Source organism: Strix aluco, chromosome 3 (assembly GCF_031877795.1).
Source record: "Strix aluco isolate bStrAlu1 chromosome 3, bStrAlu1.hap1, whole genome shotgun sequence".
NCBI classification, from domain to species: domain Eukaryota; kingdom Metazoa; phylum Chordata; class Aves; order Strigiformes; family Strigidae; genus Strix; species Strix aluco.
The window spans coordinates 99,874,544-99,900,791 of record NC_133933.1 but is presented as its reverse complement, the minus strand read 5'-3'; the positions used below and the strand labels follow the sequence as shown (position 1 = coordinate 99,900,791).

The following is a 26,248-nucleotide window of genomic DNA, read 5'->3' as shown; positions in this document are numbered from 1 at the left end:
CCAAGTGATTTTTCTCACAAATTGAAATGAGAAGGCCCCCCATTAAGGACAGTCCATTTGGGTAAAAACGATTGAGAGTGGTGCAGAAGTGCATGGCAAGAATGAAAACAAAGACAAAAGCTCCCAAATTCCCAGGCTTTAGTTCCCATGAATTGCTCTTCCCGCAGACATTGTGTTATGAACTAATTCTACACTATTCATATTATTCACATAAACCTAAGTAAACTTCATAAAAACTATCATTCATAGTGTAAATTATTATACATTGTCTTTTCACTGTCTTCATTTCCAAGACCGTAGCAGCAAGGATCTCCATTACATCTGACAAACACTGAAGGATGTAACCAGAGACCCATACCATAAAAATAAATTCTACTCTAAGATTTCAAAATTAAGTGGCCATGTTTTATGGTACTTGTTTTTCGATTAGGAAATCTAAATATCTGGTATCTTGATTTCCTGGAGACAAATTAGTACTGCGTCCCAAGATCAGTGTCTGTTTGTTACAGTTCATGTCTTGCTAGAGGTAAACAGGGCCAATTATGTCCTTCAGCTCTTGAAAGAGTTAACTGTTAAATATAAAACAATATAAATAGTAAACAACCTTGATTCTAGTATTGTTACTGCAGTAGATGGATTGGAGTAGATCTTGCTTCAGATAGATTCTTATAGGCCTTAAAGGGGTCATTGAAATAGAAATAGGATAGTTCTGAAGATAAGACACAGGAAAAAGAATTAAGAATGTCTGTTTTCTGTGCGCTATAGGACCATAGAATGGTCTTTTTGAGCATTTCTTGTGTAAATGATGGAAAAATGAATACATCCATTCTGATAGCAGCACCTGGATATGTTAGGCCCATTTCAAACACATTCATTGTCTTCAGTTGCAGTTGTGGACACTGAGCTTTCCTAAGAGTCATACTCAGAGGTTAGTAGTATGATAACAAAAATCAGAAGCTGCTTTCAAATTGACTGAGCTTACTCCTTCTGTACCTTAAGTGATTCATAAAATGGACTGTCAAAGAATTACTTTTCTTTGATTATAAAATGCTGTGCAAATGTTTCAGTTCAGTTGATTCATGCATAGCAAGATGCCTCTGCGTTGGTACATGCACTGATGGTAGTCTTCGCACTTTTTGAAAGGAAACGTTTAAATTTTAGGAAAGCAGACACCGGTCTTCAGAGGGATGTTGCTAACTGACATACTGAAACATTTTTTTGTGTAGCTGCTAACTGAGAGAAGAGACAAGAGTGAGTGTGAATTGGTTTAGCAGTTTGAAGACGGATTACAACACTGCGGGAATATATGGCCCAGCAGGAAGGCTTTCTCTCTCCGCCACTGTAAATAGTTATGCGTTTCTGTTGGCAAGAGCTAAAAGAAGGTGAATGACATGAATGGTGGTGGCTCGGGGAAAATCCAGTCTTCAGGGTTGTTTTATTTGTGTGACTTCTGTGTGGCCATGACTCTTACGATATGTAATCATGAAAGGAAGATGTTGTATCTCGCTGTGAGTAAGTACTAGGTCAGATAATATCAAGGTTTATGTGTCACTGAATGAGAACTTACTATGTCAGGACCATTCATGCTGTTACAGCCAAAATGTGACATCAGTGTTTCAGTTATGAACTCTGTTAAAGCGAAGTTTTAAACTGTTCCATTCATTTGGGACTCATGCATAATGTCATAAATTTATCCTCTATTTATAATCATTTTTAGTTTTTCCTAAAGTGAAAATGATTTATTTCTTTTTACTAAAACACAAAATGAATTATTATGCTGGGGGGCAGGGAGGGAAGAGGAATGAAAATAATGACACGCTGTTAGAGTTAAGTCCAAAATGTATTTGGGCAGGGAGGGAGAGAATACTGAAAGGGACTTGGTTTTGCTCAAACTGGATGACTGGGCCTGGGTCATCGACCTGCTGCCCCAGTGCAATTGCATATTGAGACAGATGGGAAATGATGGCATTACAGAGCTCTGCTGCCCTGTGCCGCTCTTCCATTCCTTTGTATTTCCATAGAAATCATACACCAGTGGAATAAGCTGGAGAAGGTCTACCATATATGCTGGTCTCAATATAAACTAGAGCATCAGCAGCATTGTGCAGGACCAGAGTGTTCTCCCTACACCCAGACCTGCACCATGGTCCTGTCCTCAGCATGGGGAGCATAAAGGTGGCAAAAGGCTGAGACTGCTTCACTGCAGTCATTCCGAAACAGCTGGTTGGTGGTCCTTCGGTCTGTGGAGAGTTGTCCATAGGTAATCTATAGAAGCATGTAACAGTAAGTAGTAGAAACTCTTGTTTTTTCATTTGTCTGTGCTATTGGTACCTGTGAAAGTCTAAAAGGTGTCAGTAACCCTGTGTCTAAAAGTGTTTGAGCATCCCTGATATGCAGGAAATCCCATGCTGCTTAGAAGCATTGTCAGCACGCTCTGCTCTCCAATATGAAAAAATGCAGAAGAGAATGAAGTTACTGGTACTTGGAGGAAAAAGCTGTATATTTACAAGTGTTCAACTGACAGATACAGCCATTATAGCCTCTGTAAGGAATGAGGGATGGAGTCAGTATGTATGGCAGAATATAAATACCCAACATCTGTAACAACCTATCAGGTGGATGAGCATATGCCAAGCTGTGAAACAGGGGAAATAATACCGCTGCTTTTTAAGATGGAAAAATTATTTCATGAGTTTGAAATGGAAGCTTCATAGTCCAGAAAGTGCATTGCTCTAAAAGAAAGCAGAGCTCTGAATACTTCTGTGTGATGTCAGTCAACATAAAATCTCTACCGAAATCCTAAAGCATGTGCACTTAACAAAACTTCTTCCTTGCAGCAATAGCAGAGAATTCAGAAAGAAATTCTGTATGCCTGACTATACATTTCTGCAGTCAATAGAGATCGGATTAGAATTGCAGCCCATGTGTTTCTGTACATTTCTTTTAAGGCAGGTACAGAAGTCTTATTAATACAATTTCATCATTCTTGCATGATGAGTTAGAGGGAAAAAAAGAAATGGCCTTGTAGCATAAAACATGCTAAGCTGTAAAAAGAAATATATGAAAACATTTATAGGCTTTATGTAGAATCCTAATGAAATTAGTAATTTCAATAGTTCTGAGTATATTTGTTTTGATTCATTCATTATTCATACAAATACATGTTAGTGGCTCAGATTGTTAACTTTGACATATATGTGCATATTTAAGCACTTTTAGTAGGGATGTGACGTTTTTCTATGTTTCCATGGAATCTGTTAACACTACACAAGTCAAGATATATGTATTTATTTTGTCTCCTCAGTTATGGTGGTAGTTTTATGGGAGTAGTCCAAAGTCATGGTTGATTTTTTTCCTTTCTTTATGCTGTCTTTAATTTCTCTGGTATGTTCTTTCTGAATTGCTCTGTAAGTACTAGATGTCTCTTCTTTAGTACTTTTTAAGTGTCTTATAATGCATGCTGGGAATATATTTTGAATTCTTCTCCGTAATTATGCCCACTTTATGAAGGGATATGTTTAGTCTTTAAAAGTTTTAAGTTCCCTGGTAAATTGTACTGTAGCTGAGGACCCTTCAGAGAATAAACAGGAGGGATCATACTGCTCTGTTGTGTGGTTTTGTCAAAATGTGGCATTTAGTGGCAGAAGCTGGGGACTGTTTTCTGCAGGGGCACAGCTGGCTCCGCAGCTTGCCCGCTCTGGTATTCCCAGCTTAAGCCTGTGCATACCGTGTCAGAAGAGTGACAGGTGAGGGAAGGTAGCACAGCTATCTCTTGTAAAATATATGATAACTATTCCTCTTGACACTCGATACGCTGCTTCTAGTTCCTGAGGAAAATGAGCGTCCATCCGTACGTTCCTGCGAACCTATCCCTTTCAGGAGTTATAAAATAGTCATCCAGATGGCACCAAGTGTTTACGCAGAAGCCGAGGCTTAAGTCGGTCACAGACAGAAGTCCCCAAGACTTGCTTACTAAACAGATAGTTGGAATGTTGGCTCCTAAGTCTGGTTAAATCGAGATGAAGGAAGCTGGTGCACAAGTGCAGCGTGGAGGTGGCTGCGGGAGGAAGCTGCAGATTCAGGCCTGGGCAAGCTCCGCCGTCACTTTTGGCTCTCACCTCCTTAAACAAACATCATCAACAGATTACGTTGCTTCAGCAGTTATTAATGTAAAGTTAAAATTCACTTTTGGCAGTGTTGCCTAGGAATTTCACAAATTCATTTGATGCACTGCTTTGGTCATAATGTAATTTATTTGGCATTTATACAGAATGCCAAAGAGGAGGCATTTGGTATCCTGGTGTTCTTGCTGTTGCAATGAGCAGCAGTATTTTGGATTATTCTTCCTGAAAAATCATGTGGCAGTTTTTGCTTATCTTGACTCCTGCACACAATTCCTTTCTTGTCTCACAGTGGAAAAAATAAGTCATCTGAGTAACTTGTATTACTTAAGAAGGGGGGACACACCCCCTATTAGTAAGCATCTCAACTAGTATCCTCTCTTTCTTTTCATGTAATGACATAAAGGAAAGCAATTAACTAAAGAAAGTATAGACAGAAAATTATATTTTCATTCTAAATCTCTTCATATACATCTCTCTAAGAAAAATCTGAATTTTATCTACTAGATCTTTTTTAATTGAGATGTATTAATTTCATGAAAATACTGAACTGAGTAGTTGCTTTGCATGAGATACAGTGATCTTTTACTCCCACAGTACAACTTGCAAATATTCTCTTCTTTAAAAAATGCTTTTTAAGTATGGAAGCAGATCCTATTAAGATTACTCTTCTAGTGAAATAGATGTTGTAGCAATTTCAGTCTGGTTTTTATCTTCTTTATGCAGTAATACTGATACTGAAGGCACAAGTGAAGATTGATGTCTTAGCCTCACAGAAAATTTGTTTTTCAAAAATTCACAGTCTGTTAAATTGGCATGAGTGTGATTTATGTGTCCTTCATTAGAAGAATGATTTGAGGATAGTCCTATATGCAGTAGACATCAATGTAAAGAATCATTTCAAATTACTCCTCAGGATGTTAAATGATACTTTCATTTTTGCTTAGAAAATAAACCCATGTCTAATACAAGTGCTAGGTTCATAAAGTGTGAATTTCTGTGAAATTACTCTTGCAATTTCCCTTTGAAATTATTGTCTCTGAAGCAAAGTAGATTTCAAGTTAAGTTAGCAGACAGAGGTACAGAAATGATCAAACCCAAAGCATAATGAGATCAGTGAGGAACATATTTTCTGTGTTGTTCAGTAATAAATTATCATGAAAATGTAGCTGATCATGTTTTCTGGCAGACTGAAATACTTCTGCTAAATGCTGTCTCCTTTCCCACAGAAGTAAATAGGTTGGCAGTAGATCTGAAAGCAAAATTGTGGCCTATTCCAGTTTTCACTCCCAAGCAAAACAGTATGATTACTGGAGTAGCAGTAAGAGGCCAAACATGGGGTACAAATCTTTCCACTTGCCATCTCGATTTACTTCAGTAAGGGTGTGAATGAGATCAGGTCATGTTTGGAAATGCTGAAAATAGAGGTATTTTTGATAAGTGGTTGTCTAATTTCCCTCACTGAATGGTAATACAACAAGAAATTAGTCATCCATCTGTGATTTTCCTGTGCCTTTTTTTCCATTCTAGCAAAATTTGTTACAGTGAGGTGTGTCTGTAGGCTCTGTGGGTTTCCATGTGGGTGGTGATGGGCGGTCTTGTGGACAAGAAGAGGAAGCCATCATAGTCGTATTTTAAGGTCTCTTTCTTCTTCACCGTCCTGTCTGGGCTTTGAGGTAGGGCAGCAGGAGTCACAGCAAGTAAACTGGCTCGAAGAGATCTGGGAAACCAACATTGTATTCATCTTGACTACAGAGATGTTATTTATATTTCAGCTCCTTTGCTTGCTGAGGGTAATAGCCCGTTCTTACATGAGAGGAAGCCACTCCTTGGTATGGTACAAACAGGCCAAAGAGGAAAATGTCCTCAAAATAGGATAGAAGGATCAACAGTTACACTTATGACCTGCACAGTAGAACTTGTGTGGTAACACCTCCAAATAAGTAGGTGAATTTAAGACCTAATTGAATTGCATCTTGATGCATCCTGTCTAGTGTGCTGGGGCATTCTTGCATGAGTGCAGCCACAGTACTACCATCCATCCCACGGCAGTATTTGGGTGGCTGGAGAATGCTCTTCAAGTCAGTCAGGCTGCAGCTTTTTACCGTGATCACACATTGTGTTAATGTCAGGAATTTGGAAATCTGCGGTCACTTTTTACCTGACTATTGATTTGTGTGATTCTATGCTGCTCTACTTGTGGGTTTTACAAAGGGATCATTATATATGTAATTAATCAGTGTGACAGCTTTCTTTATCCTAGTGAGAACTGTGTGTTGAAGAACTAGGTCAAACCCCTGCAGTGGGAATTGCCCATGAATTCGCTTGTAGAAAGGTTTAAGTGTTGATTTTCTTTCAGTAGAACTATACTTTTCTGCTTATATATTGCTTCGAAATTGCTTAGCCAAATCATGTCTATTATAGCTGGATCTTTTTAAAGTAGCAAGTTTTATCATTATAAAAGTTCACATATTCAAATCGTTTAAAAATAACCTATTCTTGCATTACCACAAGGTGTTTCTGCATATCTAATTTAGGCTTTGTCTCTGTCTTTACTTGACTCGTCTTGCTAAACTACATGCACTCTCTGTCTAGTAGCATTTATTCCATAAAAATTGAGTTCATGTGGTTGCTGGAATTCATAGTGAGGAAAAAAATGGGTGAGAGAGGTTTGTATATAGAACACGGAATGCAGTCTACAAAGGTCTATAATGAGATAATTTTTTTGCCTTAATTAGACCTGCCTTATTATTGTTAGCATTTGTATTATATTTCTAATTTGTGTTGAGGAGGAAAGGCTGCCATGCTCAGAACCTATTTCAACAACACTACCTATGAGTACATAAGGCAGCTGTCTAGCCTTCTGCTTCAAAAATTATCAGCTATGTTTTGAAGCAACTTTCAGAACACCAAAAATATACTTACTTGTCTAACATTTTACTCTTTTGGCACTGAACATAAGCTTCCAGAGGAAGTAATACGAATAACAACTTTAAGTAACTTCACTCTTCCACTTCAGCTGCGATAATTTTTGTTTGCTTGTTTTGTTTTAATTCACCAAGAGGTCACGATAAAAGCTTTGCTTTTGTTAAGAGTGTGTTCTCAGGCAGTTACTCTGAGCTATTAAATTTATGAACCAAGTCTCCACCATTTCTCTGCGGATGCTTGTCGTGATGTATCAGGCATTTAAAAATGTTTCTGTACCTGCAGGGCCCTTCTGTAATAAGTGGCTTCTAATAACTACATGCCAGCTAATACACTTTAAATTGATAGCTTATGAAACTTAAAACAGCTTAACTGACTGAACTGTTAACTGATTTTTCTATCACTTCCAAATACATTTTTCTTCTACCATCTCAAGTTTAATAATTCTTATATAGCTTTTATCTCCTGACACTTGCAAAAAATATTAACTGTTACGTATTAAAATGTTAATTCCTACACTTATTTTCAATGACATGCAAGTTCTTCTAAAAGCTCACTTACTCTACCGTAGCATTTTTTAAACCTTATTTTTCCTGTATTCCTTTGACTAAAGCTTAGTCTTAAGTTTTGATGATATTTTCTTCAAATATCTGTCAATATGTGCTTCATAGCATGCTTGCTTTTTCTTTATCTAGCTTCACAACCAGCATATTTTTCCTTGCCAACACTTCTCTTTACATTTACCTCCTATAAAGGAGTTCACAAGTCTCCACTCTTAACTTCATTTTCAAGATTGTGTACGACCTTCTTGTGCCTGCCTGTGCATCATGTTTCATCTCTTTTTATAGCCATCCTCACTTATTGTAATAAATTTTCTAAGTTTCAGATGCACCTGAGCCCATCTCCAGCTTACTGACTTTTTTTTCCCCAAGCTACATGGTAATATTTGTGACATTTCCACTTCATGTTCCTCAAGCTCCTTCAGGCACGTAACTCCAGGGACTTGCCTGGGCCATGACAGGTACAAGCCCTAAAGACTGCATATGTTATTGTAGTTCACTTCTTCATGAAGTAGGTAGAAGGGTACCACCTTCCAACGTCAAAGGTGGCCTGGAAGAGTCAGGAAAATCCTGTGCATATGAGGCCACCTGTAAGGATGCATTATATTTTCCTGACGGTCTGATGTCATGGGAATAGGCTGTTCTTATATCTCACTTTGTCCTGTGCTATTCCTATACTTCTTTTTGCTCATTGCCAGTGCAAGACTATCGAGGTGACACATAGTGAATCATTTTAATTGCTTTGGATGTGGTTTACCTGGGGAGATGGTACATGTAAAATAGTTTGCCTTCTGACATAAATGTTTTCAATACAATCAACAGCATATCCCATGGGGCCACATGTATATATTCAGTCTATATTCTGTCCCTTTCTGTCTGTGGTGGTGGGCTCCTTTGGTGGGGTTTGTCTTGTCTGTGACTGCTGTCTGTGATTGGAGGGAGTCAAGAATCTGATCTTTGATCTCCAAAGGGAGATCTCCAGAAGTTAAATACAAATAAGACCTAAGTAGTTACTTTGATCTGCCTTCCTACAAATACATACTTCTTTTCTGTGCTAAACTGTTAACGTTCATTGCCAAGTTTTATGGTTCAACAGGGGCTGTTTTATTCGTCCCTTTCAACAGATTTCACTGTAGGGATGTTTTCTTTTTCCTTCCTCCTGCAGGTTTCTTCCTCAGTTGTGTTTCCAGGATCTCATTCAGTGAATGCTGAACAGGGACAGCATTGCTAAATCATTACCATTGCCAAGTTATTACAGTTTTACAGCCATGTTAGTTAACATGGCCCATGTTGTGCTATCACTTTTTCAACCAAAGATCCCACTGAAGTTGGTGTGAACTTCTACCTCAGTTTCAATGTCAGGATGTGGCTCCTTGGACAGGGTAGTCCTCCCCGCGTAGTTACCAATTGTAAACTGCTCTCCTCCCTTTCCTTGAAGATAAACCTCCTTATCTGGTTCCTATTTCTTGACAATAATATTGTAGAGAAAATAAAAAGAATAAAAGTAGGTCTTGGACAAAAATGTTGGCTATTAATTATCATTATTGTGCAGTTACATTCTTGTGTGATTCTTGTCCCCTTGGAGCCTTATTGTACAGATATGTGAGGCTAAGTATTTCCTCCTCCATAAATCAGAAGTTTTCAGGTTTTCATCTCATTCTCCTGCATAAAGTTGTCACTAGAAATGAAATATTAGCAAAACAAAACTCCACCTCTTCCTGAATTTCCAGAATTTCTCTACAGAGGTAGAATGTGGCTAACAGTTGGACAGACAGAATTCTCTGCAAGTTCTAAACTACCTTGAGGAAAAAGTTGCATTCACATACTGCTTTATGGGTTTGTGCATTTATAAGCTACGTAACTGCACTGTAATTAACTTACCGTGATTTATTTGTTGTACACAACATTGTAATGCATATTCTAGTACCATAAACTTTGGGGGAAAGATGGAAGTGATGCACATCAGTTTTGTAAAAGATCATAAACCTTGTTTACATTATAAGATGAAGAGAAAGGAGAAATATTCTATAGTGAAATACTGTCTGAGGTACTCTTCTAGCTTTGGTGTTTTAAAGTACGGAAATTATAGGAATAAAAAAACTCTGGAACTGAGTGCTTTTAGTTAAAATTAAAGTCAGACTTCATTCTAATCAACTTCAAACATCACTTGAAGATATACAAGCTAGCAGCTTTGGCACACCCACTTAATTTCTCAAGTTTATCTTGGGAATTAGAGATCATAAATGAACTTCATTAATTCATTTCTGGAAATCTGGACATTTTTTGAAAACATGATTCTCAGGGGTCCTCAGTTTCCTCTTATTGGGGCAATAAATACACGTAATTGATTCTAAATAAGGAGTTCAGAATTTGACCAAAGATATAACTCAAGCTGAAGCAACACCTGAGTCCAAGTAATTTAAAAGGTTAAGAATTTAATATTTTAATATTTCAAACTCTTAAATAAACTAAATAAAAGTTCTTTAGTTTTGTGATACCCTGTAAGAATATGCAATATTACATTCAAGACTTTTTTTAATTTACAAGGTAGAACTGTTCAGTGCTCTTTGCTGATTACATTGAAACTGATTTCATATTTCTTGTTGCTGTAATGGAAATCGGATAGCTTCCTCAAAGTAATTTTTTTTTAAAATTGTGTTCCAAGGTGACTCATAAAGTAAAGGAGGGGAGCACTGTTCTAAGTACAGAGCTGTTATTTGAAGGCTTTATGATTATAGCATACATTAATCAGATATAAAAGCCCAGTCTGTGATTCTGTCTGTGACTGCAAAGGCAGATCCTTGCACTGAGTTCAGAAGGAAGGCTCACAAGTTGAGAGTATTTTCAAAACACCTAAAGCTCCTGTGCCTGGTCAGGGGAGAGGGCAAGAGAGAAGTGAGAGAAGTGGCTTTGAAGGGTTTTGAAAAGCTGAGCCAGGCACACAGAGGAAGCTGCACAGGGCTGGTTCTTACAATACAGTGAGCATAAGGCCTTCTGCTATATTTAGTCCTCTTTCCCTCCCCTTCCTTCCCTTCCCCTCCCCCTTCAGTGCTTGTATTTGTATTGCAGTTGTAGAGTAAGTTGTCATTCATTTAATATAACTTTTTTTTCTTTTTTCTTTTGGCATCCTCACTTAACAAGATAAATTAGTTTTCATAGAACACCGTAGTTAAATATAACTATGCTTAAGTAGTGCTGACTTACCTCTTTTCCAAATGATTCAGCCTTTGTATGGAGGAATGGGATTAATATTTATTGTTTGCATTTTTTCTCTCACCTGAATATAACATTATCCTGAAAGAAGTTATTATGAATAACCTATTTTTATTATTAGAAATGAATGCTTTGTCTTGACATCTGACTCTTTGGCTTAGTCTTACTTCTATAGAATAATGGAGGATGAAAATAACACTGAATGTTACATTTGTTTAATGTTTGTATTTTCAGGGTTTGCCAGGGCTGGAGGGTCCCCAAGGTCCACCTGGCAAAGAAGGTCAAAGGGTGAGTAAACTTGGTGAACAACTGGTGAATGTGCTAACTGACCTTGATGTGTGACTTCTTTCTAAGCACTAATAAAAACCAGAAAGGTGGCAGCTGAGCATGAAACATGCTGACAACAAACTGAGCTTTGACATTTGAGGTTCTTTTCAGTTGAAGGAGATTTAACAATTTCAACCATCTAAAGTGTTTTGATGACTGGCAGCACAGATGTAGATATTGTCATTTGTGCAACATGTTTCTGCTGTAATTTTAAGTGAAAGAATATTAAAATTGCTCAGAAGTTTTCATTTTGCTGTGGGGATAGACCATACCTTACTATGTCTAAAACATATAAAAATATGAATTTCGGATCATTATCTAAAATATTAACAGAAACCAGTACCAGTGACCCAAGTTTTGTTGTAGATACTGTTATACAAGTGTCAGAGCCTAACATATATATACAAAGAAAGGAGATACATTAAGGCGGGGGGCTGGGGTGGTGGTGGAGATTATGCCCAAAACATGAAATAAATCTTTGGTTATTCAGAGTTTTAATATAATGAAGTAACTGACTGACTGTTTTCTGTTACGTTTTTGTTTTCCCTGACACTGAAGTTTGGTAGTTCAGTAGAACAGATAACAAATATTTATGATTGTGTTATTGCAAGAAATAATCCAGTTTTAAGAGTTTATAATCTAGTCTGCTCCTAGAAGTTTGGGAAGGTATTCAGCCTCAAACATTTCAATATTTTTATGAATTAAGTTGTGCCCAGTTTGTGGTTTGAAGTTGAGTCTCTCAATAATTCTTGGTTTGTTTAGGCATCTTGATATTTAATATCTCAGTTAAATTATCTGAAGTGGAAGGATTTGGTATTACTCATCACTGATCTCAGTCAGCTACAGTGAATTTTTAAAGGCCAGTTTCGTAATTCCAGTAATAATAATGATAATAACAGAAGACCAGTTCTTGAACAAAATTATTAATGGCATGTAGGCCCCAAAGCTATGTTTTATATTGGTTTTTAAGTTACAAAAATAGTATTAAATTTCACTTCAGTTGAACATGAAAATTTGAAAGCTGAGGTTATTTAAGTTTCACGTTAAGGATTGAGAACCAATTCAAAAAAAGTCAGTGTAGTAGGGGAGAATCAAAAGTTATGTGGTAAATATGCTATTAAATATTAAACATGATATTAAGGATTTTATAATTACTGGATACTTACTCTTACACAATCAAATACCCAGGATACTGAAAAGCTATGGATATCCAGTTTTAGCGTATTTTAGAGTGTTTTTCTGTGGAGTATTGAATCTGCAGAAACAGTTTATTAGTTCTTTAGGAACAGTTATAAATCTGGCTGTGTTTTAGAGACATCACTCTTTAAACTTCTTAATTTTTTGAGGCAAAGATTCAGAGTTAACACACTGTGGATAAATGAATTTGGAAATACTTTTTTTTTTTTTCATTTTGCATTTTGCAGTGGGAAGTAGGGGGTTGATACATTCATCATGGACATTTCCTATTTGCACATAAAATTGAACTGGTGTCCCACTCCAACATCTATAAAAACAGGAGTGCTGATTGTTCTATAATCTCAGCCATGCACACAGTTGCCTTGAGCCAAACAATGGGAACAGCAGACTGTAGAGCCTTAGCATCTGTCTTTATCTTTTTGCCAGTGAGATGCTCACAATACTCTTTCTGCTTGCAACTCCCGCCCAAGCATTAATAACATAGTTTGCAGTCTTAATTCAAATCCCATGTGCATTTGCATTTCCAATACATTTCATTACACAATAACATACTGTTTGTAACAAGATTTCTGCTCTGTTTAATGGCAATCAGGACAGTGCACATCTAATGGCTATTAAATATTCCTTTTTATTTAATTATAGATGTCATGTTCCTCTGTTCTACTTCCAACAGATCCTCCCAATCTTTCACATTTTATAAAGTTACTGATTTTGTCATCGACTGTCTTTTGAAGATTAAAGCATAATATTGACTGTGTAACTAACTGGTAATTTTTCTTCAGCATTGTTCAGACCTAAAAGTGATAATTGTACACGTTTTGCAGACTGGAATTGTGACATACTAGGAAAAAAAAACCCACTCCAAAACATTTCAAAATATCCATTCAGTATGGTTGCCAGACTTTGAGAACCTGAATTTTTTAAAAATTTTCCATTCACATTGTTCTTGTTATATTCAAAATTTTAATTCCCACTTAACCTTAGCAGCATTTTTAAGTGTTCAACTCCTTTGAAAATTAGACTTAGATTAATAAATAGTTGAGAGGAGAATCATTTGGCTTCAGCAATCAAAGATAACAAGAAATGTTTCTATAAGTATGTCAGTAGCAAAACAAAGACCAGGGAGAGTCTCCATCCCCTGCTAGATGCTGAAGGAAACTTGGTAGCAAGTGATGAGGGGAAGGCTGAGGTACTTAATGCCTTCTTTGCCTCAGTCTTTAATAACAAGACTAGTTGTATTGAGGGAATCCAGCCCCCTCATCCAGATGATAGAGACTGGGAGAACGACCCGCCCGCAATCCAGGAGAGAGTCGGTGACCTGCTGCATCACATAGACATACACAAGTCTATGGGACCGGATGGGATACACGCAAGAGTGCTGAAGGAGCTGGCTGGGGTGCTCGCCAAGCCACTTTCCATCATTTACCAGCAGTCCTGGCTGACCGGGGAGGTCCTGACAGATTGGAAATTGGCCAATATGACACCCATCTATAAGAAGGGTCGGAAGGATGATCCAGGAAATTACAGGCCTGTCAGCTTGACTTCAGTACCGGGGAAGCTGATGGAGCAGCTCATCCAGAGTACCATCATACAACACATGCAGGACAACCAGGGGATCAGTCCCAGTCATCATGGGTTTATGAAAGGCAGGTCCTGCTTGACAAACCTGATCTCCTTCTACGACAGAGTGACCTGCTTATTGGATGAGGGAAAGGCTGTGGATGTAGTTTACCTTGACTTTAGCAAGGCCTTTGACACCATTTCCCACAGCATTCTCCTGGCGAAACTGGCTGCTCGAGGCTTAGATGATCACACGCTTTGCTGGGTAAAAAACTGTCTGGATGGCCGAGCCCAAAGAGTTGTGGTGAACGGAGTTAAATCCAGTTGGAGGCCGGTCACGAGTGGTGTCCCCCAGGGCTCGGTTTTGGGGCCACTCTTGTTTAACATCTTTATTGATGATCTAGATGAGGGGATCGAGTGCACCCTCAGTAAGTTTGCAGATGACACCAAGTTGGGTGGGAGTGTTGATCAGCTCGAGGGTAGGGAGGCTCTGCAGAGAGACCTGGACAGGCTGGAGCGATGGGCTAAGGCCAACTGTATGAGGTTCAATAAGGCCAAATGCCGGGTGCTGCACTTGGGCCACAACAACCCCCAGCAGTGCTACAGGCTTGGGGAGGAGTGGCTGGAGAGCTGCCAGTCAGAGAGGGACCTGGGGGTGTTGATTGACAGCCGGCTGAACATGAGCCAGCAGTGTGCCCAGGTGGCCAAGAAGGCCAATGGCATCCTGGCCTGTATCAGAAATAGCGTGGCCAGCAGGGACAGGGAAGTGATCTTACCCCTGTACTCGGCACTGGTGAGGCCGCACCTCGATTACTGTGTTCAGTTTTGGGCCTCTCACTACAAAAAAAGGACATTGAATTACTCGAGCGTGTCCAGAGAAGGGCAACGAAGCTGGTGAAGGGTCTGGAGCACATGTCGTACGAGGAGCGGCTGAGGGAACTGGGGTTGTTTAGTCTGGAGAAGAGGAGGCTGAGGGGAGACCTCATCGCCCTCTACAGCTACCTGAAAGGAGGTTGCAGGGAGCTGGGGATGAGTCTCTTTAACCAAGTAACAAGCCTCAGTGTTAGGTTAATGGTTGGACTAGATGATCTTCAAGGTCCTTTCCAACCTAGTTGATTCTGTGATTAAGTGTGTAAATTAGAGACCTCTCAAGACACATTAAAGCAAGATATAAGGAGCTGAGGAAAATTAACAGTGTTAATGGTGATATTGTCAAAAACTCAAAGAAACGTGTAGAAGGCTCATGTTAGAGCTAGTGACTTAGGTAAATGACGGTACAAAATGAGATAGAAAGGGAAAAAAAAGCCATGCCAGTGGATTTCTTCCCTCTTTGAACTGGGCAGAGCCATGCATTTTCATTTTCTGAGTGTTTTAAGTGGGATTTTACCAAGATCAGAGTTTTATATTAGAACTACTAAGAAACACCAAAGGTGGGACCTGTCCCAGAGTGGCACCTATCTCCCTGTGTTCACTATAGAGGGAACTAGGACAAATGCACCCCTATTAAGAGGAGTAAGTCTGGGTAGTAGTATTTCTTTCACCTTACAGGGATAATCTGCATAAAAGATTACATAGTAAAAATACGTATAAGAATAATTATGGTAATAGAATAAAGATTAACAGAATTGTTCAAAGTTATGCCAATCTTAAAATACTTATTGACATATATGTGGAACTGGCTTACAAGCGCAAATTTACAACAACACTGAATTAGATGATGACTGCAGGTAATTTATTTCAAGAGCAAAGGGGAGTCAATACATTATTTCAAATAAAGTGGTAACAGCTTTTGTCCAATGGATATACTGTTATGTGGTATCATTTGAGCCAACACACGATTATTAAAATAATAAATATGTCACTTTCTGTGGCTTGGTGATCAATGAATTACTACTATATGATCATGCTGGGATATGATCTTGCTCCTATGTCAAAGAGCAGGTTAGGTTCTTACATGTTTAAATGATGGTACTCAAATGTGTCAGCTATGGAACTTGATGACAGAAGTGTGTGAAGTGTCTTGTGTCTGAGTTGGTCTCCCTGGATACTTTCCAGATACCCCAAGGATGTAAGAGTTTGCAGAAAACAGCGTACACTAATGTGACATGTTTACAGAAATGTGCTGTAGGGAGCTCATTCAGAATGAGAGAGGGGAAACCCTGAAAGCTCTTTTGACTAGATCTGTGCAGCATTAAAGGATCCCGTGTCAGGAAGCATGCTCTATTTTTTGGCTTTGCTTAAGAAAAGATTCCAAACTCACTAAAAATTTGAAGCAGTGCAGTCATGGAGAACTAGAGTGAAAGAAACTACTTAACATTTATTGTAGCTCTACAAAAAGGAAAAAAAAAAAAAGATTTAGGGTGTTACTTAGAAGAGGAAAGTAATGGTTATGTCAGAAGAAATAGTATCTACATGATAATCTGGCCATATCCAGAGACCACACAGTGAACTTATTTCTGATTCTTCAACCAACCTGAGACATATACAATACTCATTTAAAGGTCATCTTTGTTGTGGCAGTTCCTTGAGTGAACTTAGTTAAATTTTGTGTGAGCATGTACTTCCCTTGTTTCTTGTTTCTCCTTTTGCCATGTTACCCACTTCCACTCACATGTGTTAGCCAGCGTTGTGTTTTCCTGTGAGTACAAGGAGTCCTCAAACCTTTGCTGTTCTTACAAAAGGCCATTGTTTCTCCTTGCTCTACCACAGTGATTTTGTATAATTTTTTAGTTTTGTTATCTTTAGTGAAGTGGTTTGTGTTAGACATGAGACCTTGCTAAGTAAGAGCCTTTGTTTTTAGTTCTGGTCACTGTGAGAAGTGGGCCAGTGGAAACAGCTACTCAGTCCCTTTTCGTCATTCCTGTATGAGAAACATTAGACCGTTCTGTGGGCACTACGTTCATATGTACTTTTTCAGTGTCCCTCTTCTTGGCTTCAGGCATTCAGAGCAGCATGTTACTGTTGCAGCAACTTGACACTATTACACCACTGCTCAGAATGACATCAGGAGCTTCACAAGGTAATTAGATGTGACTCAGAAAAGTCCCCATTCCAATATTACTGACCAAGAAAAAATAGAAAGATTGGGTGCTAACCTAGCATTGCATGGAATTTAAACCACAGTGGACAACTACGCCACCTTTCTGGCTCCATGTGTTATGCAGGACTTCATTATTTTTCTCAGTATTCCTGCACTTTAGTTAAGTGTATCTTTCACAGAAGTACAGTTCCCAGCTGAAAGACATCAACAACAGAGACTACACAAGTCTCCTGGATTTCTTTGTTCCAGTGTTTCTTGTCAATTCCAGGTTTCAAAATGTGTTCTTTATTTTACACTTGAGCATATAGCTTAAGCTTCCAACAACTGTTTTTTTGATGTCTGCTTTACATTAAAGAAATGTTTAAAGCTTTTCCTCTGTAATCAAATCACCATTCCATTTATTTTTGAGAAAATTCAACTAAGGTCCTTCAGATCCCCAGGTAAAGAATTTTCTGAAGTCTTCAAATAATTTTTTCATGTTGCTGTACTTTCTTCAAAATTTCTACTAATTCTAACTACAGACTGCATGGAGTTTCCAGACTCTGCCTTTACTGTGTTAAATGCAGTGAAGTGAAATTTATATTTCCAAACTATAATTCCAAAGGTTTTGGAAATTAATGCTTAATATCAGTTGGATATCTTTGTAGCAGGGATTTTCCCTGAACTTGATGCATTTTTTATCAATACTACTTTTTCTGAAAATGTTCTGATTTTATAATATAATATTTCAGTGAATTCAAAAAATTGTCTTAATGCAGAGCATCAAAGCAACTTCATTAGACAGCTATACTGTGAAATCTAGAAATGGTCATTTTTCATTCTTAGTTGGCCTGTAGAAGAGCCAGGCTGAGCACACAGCTAACATAAACAGCAGTTTGTGCACCAGTTTCTGCTTCTTTGAGGTCGTCTTGATACCTTCTTGAGCTTCTGGGCACTTCCTCTGGGATTTGGGCACTTATGGGAAACCTCTGAGGAAACTGAGGGTGCCTGCTGCTGCCAGGTAAGGCTAAGGTAAGGGTAGCTCTGGCAGCTTCTGATGAACTCCATCAGCTTTCCTTGCTCAACAGGTGCCTGCAGCCTTTGTTGTAGCTGACCTCTGATTACAGAATCACAGAATTGTCTAGGTTGGAAAAGAACTTGAAGATCATCCAGTCCAACCATCAACACAACATTAACAGTTCCCAACTACACCATATCCCTCAGCGCTATGTCGACCCGACTCTTAAACACCTCCAGGGATGGGGACTCCACCACTGCCCTGGGCAGCCCATTCCAATGCCTAACAACCCGTTCTGTAAAAAAATACTTCCTAATATCTAGTCTAAACCTTCCCTGGCACAACTTGAGGCCATTCCCTCTTGTCCTATCGCTTGTTACTTGGTTAAAGAGACTCATCCCCAGCTCTCTGCAACCTCCTTTCAGGTAGTTGTAGAGGGCGATGAGGTCTCCCCTCAGCCTCCTCTTCTCCAGACTAAACAACCCCAGTTCCCTCAGCCGCTCCTCGTACGACATGTGCTCCAGACCCTTCACCAGCTTTGTTGCCCTTCTCTGGACACACTCGAGTAATTCAATGTCCTTTTTTTGTAGTGAGGGGCCCAAAACTGAACACAGTAATCGAGGTGCGGTCTCACCAGTGCCGAGTACAGGGGTAAGATCACTTCCCTGTCCCTGCTGGCCACGCTATTTCTGATACAGGCCAGGATGCCATTGGCCTTCTTGGTCACCTGGGCACACTGCTGGCTCATGTTCAGTTGGCTGTCAATCAACACCCCCAGGTCCCTCTCTGACTGGCAGCTCTCCAGCCACTCCTCCCCAAGCCTGTAGCGCTGCTGGTGGTGATTGAGGAGGGTCAAGCACGCTTTTAGCCCATGCCAGGAAGACTATATAACAGCCAGGCGATGCAGTAGTTCATGCAGCAATGACAAAAGCAGCCAGTAGATGTGCAGCAGTTTGCACAGCAGTTCATGCAGAAGGGCACAAAGAAGATGCCAGCAAACTTTCTCTGTCAAGCATACACATTCTTAAAGATGATGGTCACAAGGCACAGGAGCCAGGTGCTACTGAAGTAACTGTTTGCTGCTGGACTCTTGCACCCAGGCAGCTTCAGAACAGCTCTGTAAGTCCATGGGGTCTGATCCACAAGTGCAGAGGGAGCTGGCTGATGTCACTCTTGATTATCATTGAATGGTCATGGTGACTAGGAGAGGTTGTTGAAGACTGTAAGAGAGCAAATATCACTTCTGTCTTCAGGAAGCAAGATCTGGGGAACTACAGATCAAACGTCCCTGGCAATGTGATAGATGAAATCCTCCTGGGAACCATTTCCAAACACAGGAAGGACAAGAAGGTGACTGAGATAGTCCGCATGGATTTATGAAGGGGAATTTATGCTTGACCAACTGCATTGCCTTCTACAATGAGGTGACTAGCTTGGTGGATGAGAGGTAAGCAGTGGATGTTGTGGACCTCAAATTTAGTAAGCCTTTGGCACTATCTCCCATAACTTCATCTCATCAACTTCATACGCAAGCTGGCAAAGTACAGATTAGATAAGTGGACAGTGAGATGGATTGAAAACCAACTGAACAACTGGGCCCAGAGGGTTGTGATCAGTAGCACAAAGTCCAGTTGGAGACGAGTCACTTGTGGTGTACCCCAGGGCTCAATGCTGGAGCCAGTACTGTCCAGCATCTTCATTAACAACCTGGACAATGGGGCAGAACATAGCACGGAACTGGGGCAAGAGGAATCTCATGAAGTCCAACAAGGGAAAATGCAAAATCCTGCATCTAGGGAGGAATAACACCAGGTATCAGTATACATTGCAAGCAAACTGTGTGGGAAGAAGCTTTGTGGAGAAGAAGGTGCTGGACAACAAGGAGACCATGAGCCAGCAATGCACCCTCATGGCAAAAAAAAGCCAACAGTATCCTGGGCTGCATTTGAAAGAGCATTGCCAGCAGACCAGGGGAGATATCCTTCCTCTTTGCTCAGCGCTGGTGAGGCCATGTCGAGGAAGACATGGACTTACTGAAGTGGATCTAGGACAGGGCCACCAAGCAAATTAAAGGAACTGGAGCATCATTCATAAAAGGAGGCTGAGAGAGCTAGGACTCTTCAGCCTGGAGAAGCAAAGGCTCGAGGGGGATCTTATCAATGTGTATAAATACCTGTTATGAGGGAATGAAGAAGAGGAAGACAGATTCTCCTCAGTAGTAGCCAGTGACAGAACAAGAGGCAAGGGGCATGAATTAAAAAACAGGACATTCCATCTGAACACAAGAAAACACTTTTTTGTTGTGGGGGTGGTCAAATACTGATACAGGTTGCCCAGAGAGGTTGTAGAGTCTCCATCTGTGGAGATATTACAAAGTCAAGTAGACACAGTCCTGAACAATTGGTCCTGCTTGAGGAGGGGGATTGTACTAGATGATTTCAAGAGGTCCCTTCCAACCCAGGCGAATCTGTGAATTTTATTTTAGCTCTAGCTTATTCTCAGTATAGCTGCCAACAACTGGGTTAATAGGATTTTTTTAAATGTTTCATATGCATTTAAACAGACTGATTCTCCACCATGATGGTTTCCCTGGTTCCAGTGATGAATTCAGTTCAAAAATTTAAAAACCTTTCTACAATACCACAGCCATATTCTTGACTCTGTATTCCTGAGAAAGTTGCAGGTGTCTTAAAGTAAATATTTTTCAAACAACTTCCTTATTCCCAATTGTTGTGTTTATAGTACCAAACACTTCACTTAAGAGGAAGTTATTTTAGCATTATCTTAGTAATAAATTAAACAACCCATAAAACTGAGAGTTCTTTGGGTTGTCACATCTAGTGTTTCAGCATTGGCTTCACTAAAATTATGTGTTTGGAGGGACCTTGTGAAATTGCAATACTTGCTTTCTGTTAATAATAAGTTTACTCTCTGAGATTACAAGTTTTTCTAATCAAGTATAACTAAAATTATTATTACACAGTGGAAAATCTTCCTAAGTAAATAAATGGGTGGGGAGCTGTTAGATTTTTTTCTTAACATAATCATTTAGAGTGACTTCAAAATTAATTTAAATTCAGATTGCATTTATCTGGTTTATAGAACTTAAATATTTCTTTGACATAATTTGTTTTCTAGTTCAGTGAGTAAATGTTGTACTCAACCAATTGTAAAACAAGCTTTACAGAGCAATGATAATCACTGTATAGTAGGTCAGGCTTCTTGCACAGTGCAAACAATATTATTCACATCTACAGCTCTGGAGTTTTGGAATCTTTTTTTAATCTTCTCAGTCCTTCTTGACTTTGATGTAAGTTGCTTTTAAGTATGCAAAGCTCCAGTCTGATTTTATCAGTACTGTACATTCCTTCACTCATGTATTTAACTGTCTAAAAATGGTTAATGTAAAAGAGGGAGATAATTTTCAGTTTTTCTACCAGAATGTCTCTACCTTAAAAGCAAAGTAAATAACCAGTAAGGTAGGATGCAACTTAGAAAAAATAATTATACTTTTCCCACTTTGGCATTTCAAAACAAGATGAAAAAGGCTGTAATTTAGAATGTTGAAGACAGATTTTTCAAATAGAAAATAGTTCTATCATTGTCAATTAGAAAGTATTTCATTTTTTAATTTCTTTGATATTTTCCATTGAAGAACTTAAAATCTAACTTTTAGTGGAATAACAGAAATTATTTCACTTTTAAGATCTCATTTAGAGTTTTCAGGCTCCCTTCCAAATACTCTTGTTATCAATATTTCTTTTAATGTCTCTTTGCAAAAGGTATAGCAACATGGGAGAATAGGAAATTATTTCTCATAATTAAAAATTAAGATGTTCATTATAAAAATATCCAAATGTAGTTGAAAAATATTTCTACAAGCGATTTTGAACTTAAAATGCACTTTTGTGAATACACTTGAAAAATTGTGATGGATTTTATTTAGGGATTTGTTGGCAAAATAGGTCGTGGCATTTCACTTCTTGACACTGCTTTGCCTGTGTAAGGACTTCTTTTGATGTTCGTTAAATGCATTTGAATAATATATAGTCTGGCTAGGCACTCCTTTTTAGCATTTTATTAATATCAAAATGAAGAAACTAGAGTTTATTGAAAATAATTTATAAAATTGGAAAGCCAAGGTTGAGTGCAGGAATGCTTTTGCATCAGCATGGAGCTCCCTAGTGACTTTTCTTCCAAAACAGGGGATTAGGATCTTAGTGCTCTATTCTGTGAGCCATGTTTCTGTGAAAGGCTTTAATGGGATATGAGGGACAGACTTTCACTTGTTTTCTTCAAACAGCTTAGTTTCTTGCCTTTTGGCCTTATTTCCTGTGAGTTTATTCAGGTTTCACATTTAATACAGAGGTTAATTTGTAATACACGGGTTACCATAATACATCCTCAAGGCCAAGGTTAATAGGATTGAAGAAGGAATTGTACATGCAAGTTCTAACGCTGTATTACTGAAGTTAAAAAGGTTTCATTGACTGCAACATAGATTTCCAATTTAGGAAAGAGAATATCCAAACTGTAAGATTTCTAAGGATAAACAAAAGACCTGTCCAGTTGTGACACTACCGAAGTTAATGACAGAACTCTTATTAACAGCAGTTGTGCAGTCAGGTGGTTAAATGTCAAAGCCCTCTTCAAAAATCAAAAAATTTTTGGCTAAATGCATGATGGAAAATAATGACTCTGTAGTCAGGCTGTGCATTTGTTGTAGATTTGTAATCTTCACTCTGTGATCTGTAAAATAGTTGATTGGAATCCTGGAGAACCATCTGTCCCACAACAGATAGATAGATATTGAGTCACTGTTGAGTAACTGGGTTGGATGGCTGATTGCTCTGATTTTTGTGATTAATTCTGATCTTCTGATTCCAATTAGCTAAAATAGCAGTCTGGCAATCTTTTTCTGGTAAAACGTAGAGCAGAGTGTTACTAGCTTTGGGCTGAGCTGGGTTTCCCCAGGTTAGAGTTGGTTGGAGCTCTGCAAGCTCAGAGTGAACTGACAGGACTACCAGGTTGTGACTACAGACAGAGAGGGAAAACTGGGAAGTTTATATGGACTAGGTGTATCAGCTTAGAGGACTGAGACAAAGGAAAGCCTCTTTTCTGTACTCTGAATTAGTGTAGGCACTGGGACTTGTCTGGCTACTTGGTGGCAGGCAACTTTGGGTATCTGGAGAAACAGTTTTTAACTGCCCAGAGCTCACTCACATGGCTGCATTTAGGTGCCCAAGGGGCTGGCAGGGTGTCTGTGAGTTGGGTGCTCTGAGACAAGGGTCTTTACTTTCTACCTGCCTCCTGCTTTGGGTATATCTGTCCCTTTGTCAGTCTGGTTTTGAGGATTATTCAAGAGAATCTTAGTTAAGCTTGGCAAATGAGTTACATAAGCCTCATTAATCTTGCATAATAACTACAGTAGTTAAGACTTTAAAGCCCAGCTTCCTACTTTCTCTAGAACTAGTTCCTGTTTTGAAATGTGATGATGTGTTTCAGGAACTACTAATTAGCAGTTTCCCTTGAAAATTCCCACAGGCTTATTCTAAGAACATTTTCCATCATACTCAAGTGTAGGTTCTTTAAATTATTAATTCCATAAATCATGTCAGCATACCTGGATAACTCTGCTCAATTTTATCCTAAAATAATCCACAGCTTAATTTTAGACAGTAGGATTAGCGATCTAACTCTTCTATAGTTAGAGGTATGTGAATATATGAATGCAACATGATACAGCAGAGGATTACAATATATACTTTGAATTCTTGCACTGTGTGTTGGACCTGCAGTGCTGCCCAGGGGCAGCGCTCAGAATCAGAGCACAAGCTTATGGAAGGATGCTCAGAGCCTCTCTTCTGAACAGCTTTCCATCTAATGTAAGGCAAAGCTCGTCAAGTCATTTTGATTAACAGAAGGGGCAAAGGAAGAGCGGAATAAAGAGTGCAGTTGACTGCATACTTCAGCTAGGCACTCAGCTGGGGTTTGCTGAAGCATATAGTTTCTCATTTATTTTATTTTTAATATTTTGTCTTTTTTGCCCCTAACCAAGTGGTTGCTATTTGAATAATTTGAGTGTGTATCATAGCTGAAGTTTGTCCTGTGGAAAAGAGGAAAGTAGCCAACTGTCCAAATCAGTTGAGGGCAAGCATTTAATGAGTCAAGGGGACAGGATACAGTATCAGTAACATTTAGACAACTTCTTATCCCATTGATTGCCCACAAAAATGTATGCAGCACAAAAGAAATAGCCAGCAACAGTGTTTCTTTAGATATTATTCTGAGTAGCATTAGAAAAATTGTTGGCATCACTTATCTTTTTGAAGTTAGTGTAGGTGATATTTCATTTTTTATTTAGTTAATGGAAGTATGTCATGCCTAGAACATTTACTTATTTTTTGAGTGGTTTTATAACCTCAATATTTGCTCAGTGAACTCAACTAAATAAAGGTAATGGGCCTCCAGTGCCAGATGCCTGCCCCATGCACAGTGGTACAGCAGCAAGTACAGCTCTCATGGGGCTGCCAAGAGCCGCTTCTGAGGAGGAGATGGGAACTGTGGCTCTTCGCTAAGCCCACTCTATAAACCAGTGAGGACACCGAGATGTTTTTCACTTCTTTTTTCTTGCCAGAAGGAAGACTCAGAATCAGACTGTAAATATTCAGTCATAGTCTGGCCCATGGTCTGCTCAAGGCAAGGCCATAGTGGGCTTATCAAAAACATCATTGTAATTGTTTTAATTATCCTAAACAAAAACATAAACTACTTTACTTGCACTCTTACTACAGTATATATTTTAATTTTTTCCATACTGATGCTGAGAAGTCACAGAGAAGCGGGAGTGCTGGCAAGTAGGTGGAGCTGTGTGTATTCCTAACATTCAAATCTTTGTATCTGAAAGGCATTTCAGAAAGGTAGCCTTTTATGTATTTCTGTGTTAAAATATCAGATAGTTTAGGAGGGTGCTTATAGGGAAGAAAAGGACTCTTGTTCCTCTAGAAAAAGATGATGCTTCATACTAATCTGTGTGATTGTTCTGTAGGTTTTTTGTACACGTGGCACGTAGTATAATGACTAATAATATAACAATTGGATAAATGGTAGGGCAAGTGTTTCTTCTGTGTTTCACCAGGTATGTGTTCTGGTAAATAATAAATGACAGTGAAAACTGACTACCACCAATTTTTTTTTTAACTGATTTTTCAGCAAGTTTGTCAAGTTTTGGCTTTGCAATATGTCATAAATCACATTTTAGATCATCTTGTAAATAGAGATAAAATTGCCTTCCCAATATATTCCATGTTTTCCTGTGTAATTAACACCTCATTCACAGCTGTGTCTGCCAGTCAGAGCCCTGCCTTCTTCCCCCTGACACTTCCTTGATACTTTGTTTAGACTGCTGAGATTTTAAGTGTCATCCTCAGGATACTTTAAATAAGTCCAAACAGGAAAAGGAAGGTGCTTCAAGAAGTCAACAGTACAGATCATTATAACTCAGAAGGACTATTTAAAAAGTATGAAGCAATTTATCTTTGTTTATTACTTACATCATTACCTCTTGATCTGTTTTTCATACTTGCTAAGGAAAATTTACCGTTTTTCAAAAAATTCGGGAAATGCTACTTTCCATCTGTATTTCTGCAGTAGAGATCAGTCCAAAAGTCCAGATCTAGCTAACAACAGGCCCCTTTTCTTGTGCACATGTGCCTTTCCCAGTACTGTGCCTTCTGTCAGGCCTGGCAAGCTACTCTATTGCCCAGTGAACTGCATCAGTGAACTGATCAGTCAAAAACAACTCTACTTTTTTGTGGGCCATCCTTAGCCCAAATGAGTTCCCAGCTCTGGCTCATCCTAGTGCTGCGTGGACAGTGTTACCAACATAGCAGAGAACATGCTGGGGGTGGGTGGTAAGGGGCAATATAGCCTTGAGCCCAGTATAGGCACCTAGTAATGTGTTTTGGTTCTGAAAATTTACCCTGAGCTACCTCAGTTACAGCCCTGCATGTGTGACTACTGGCAGGATTAAACAGCTCAGCACATAACATATGTCTCAGCTAGTTAAGACCCAGGAATTTGGCACTCCAAATATGCTGAGGTGTTTGGGGTTTTTTCACGCTGCCCTTAAAACACACTGACTGACTGCGGACCTTCATAAAATCGTGGTGGCAGTGTACATGTTATGTGGCAGAGCCTGGTGGATGAAACACATACCCCCAACCCCTGTTCACTTCTTTCTTCAAGTTGAAGGGCTCCTGCTTCACAGGAGAGTCCCTGACATCTAGGCAAGAGGTTACCCTGGTGA

At 39.0% G+C, this 26,248-nt stretch overlaps 1 protein-coding gene across 1 annotated transcript in view; it reads left to right on the top strand.

Annotated features, from left to right (window-relative positions):
* The window catches only part of COL19A1 (collagen type XIX alpha 1 chain), a 226,280-nt gene that overhangs the window by 117,866 nt on the left and 82,166 nt on the right, over positions 1–26,248 (top strand). Inside the window, exon 18 of the mRNA XM_074819814.1 lies at positions 11,054–11,107. Within this exon, the coding sequence (XP_074675915.1) occupies positions 11,054–11,107 (54 nt within the window). The remainder of the gene's footprint in view (positions 1–11,053; positions 11,108–26,248) is intronic.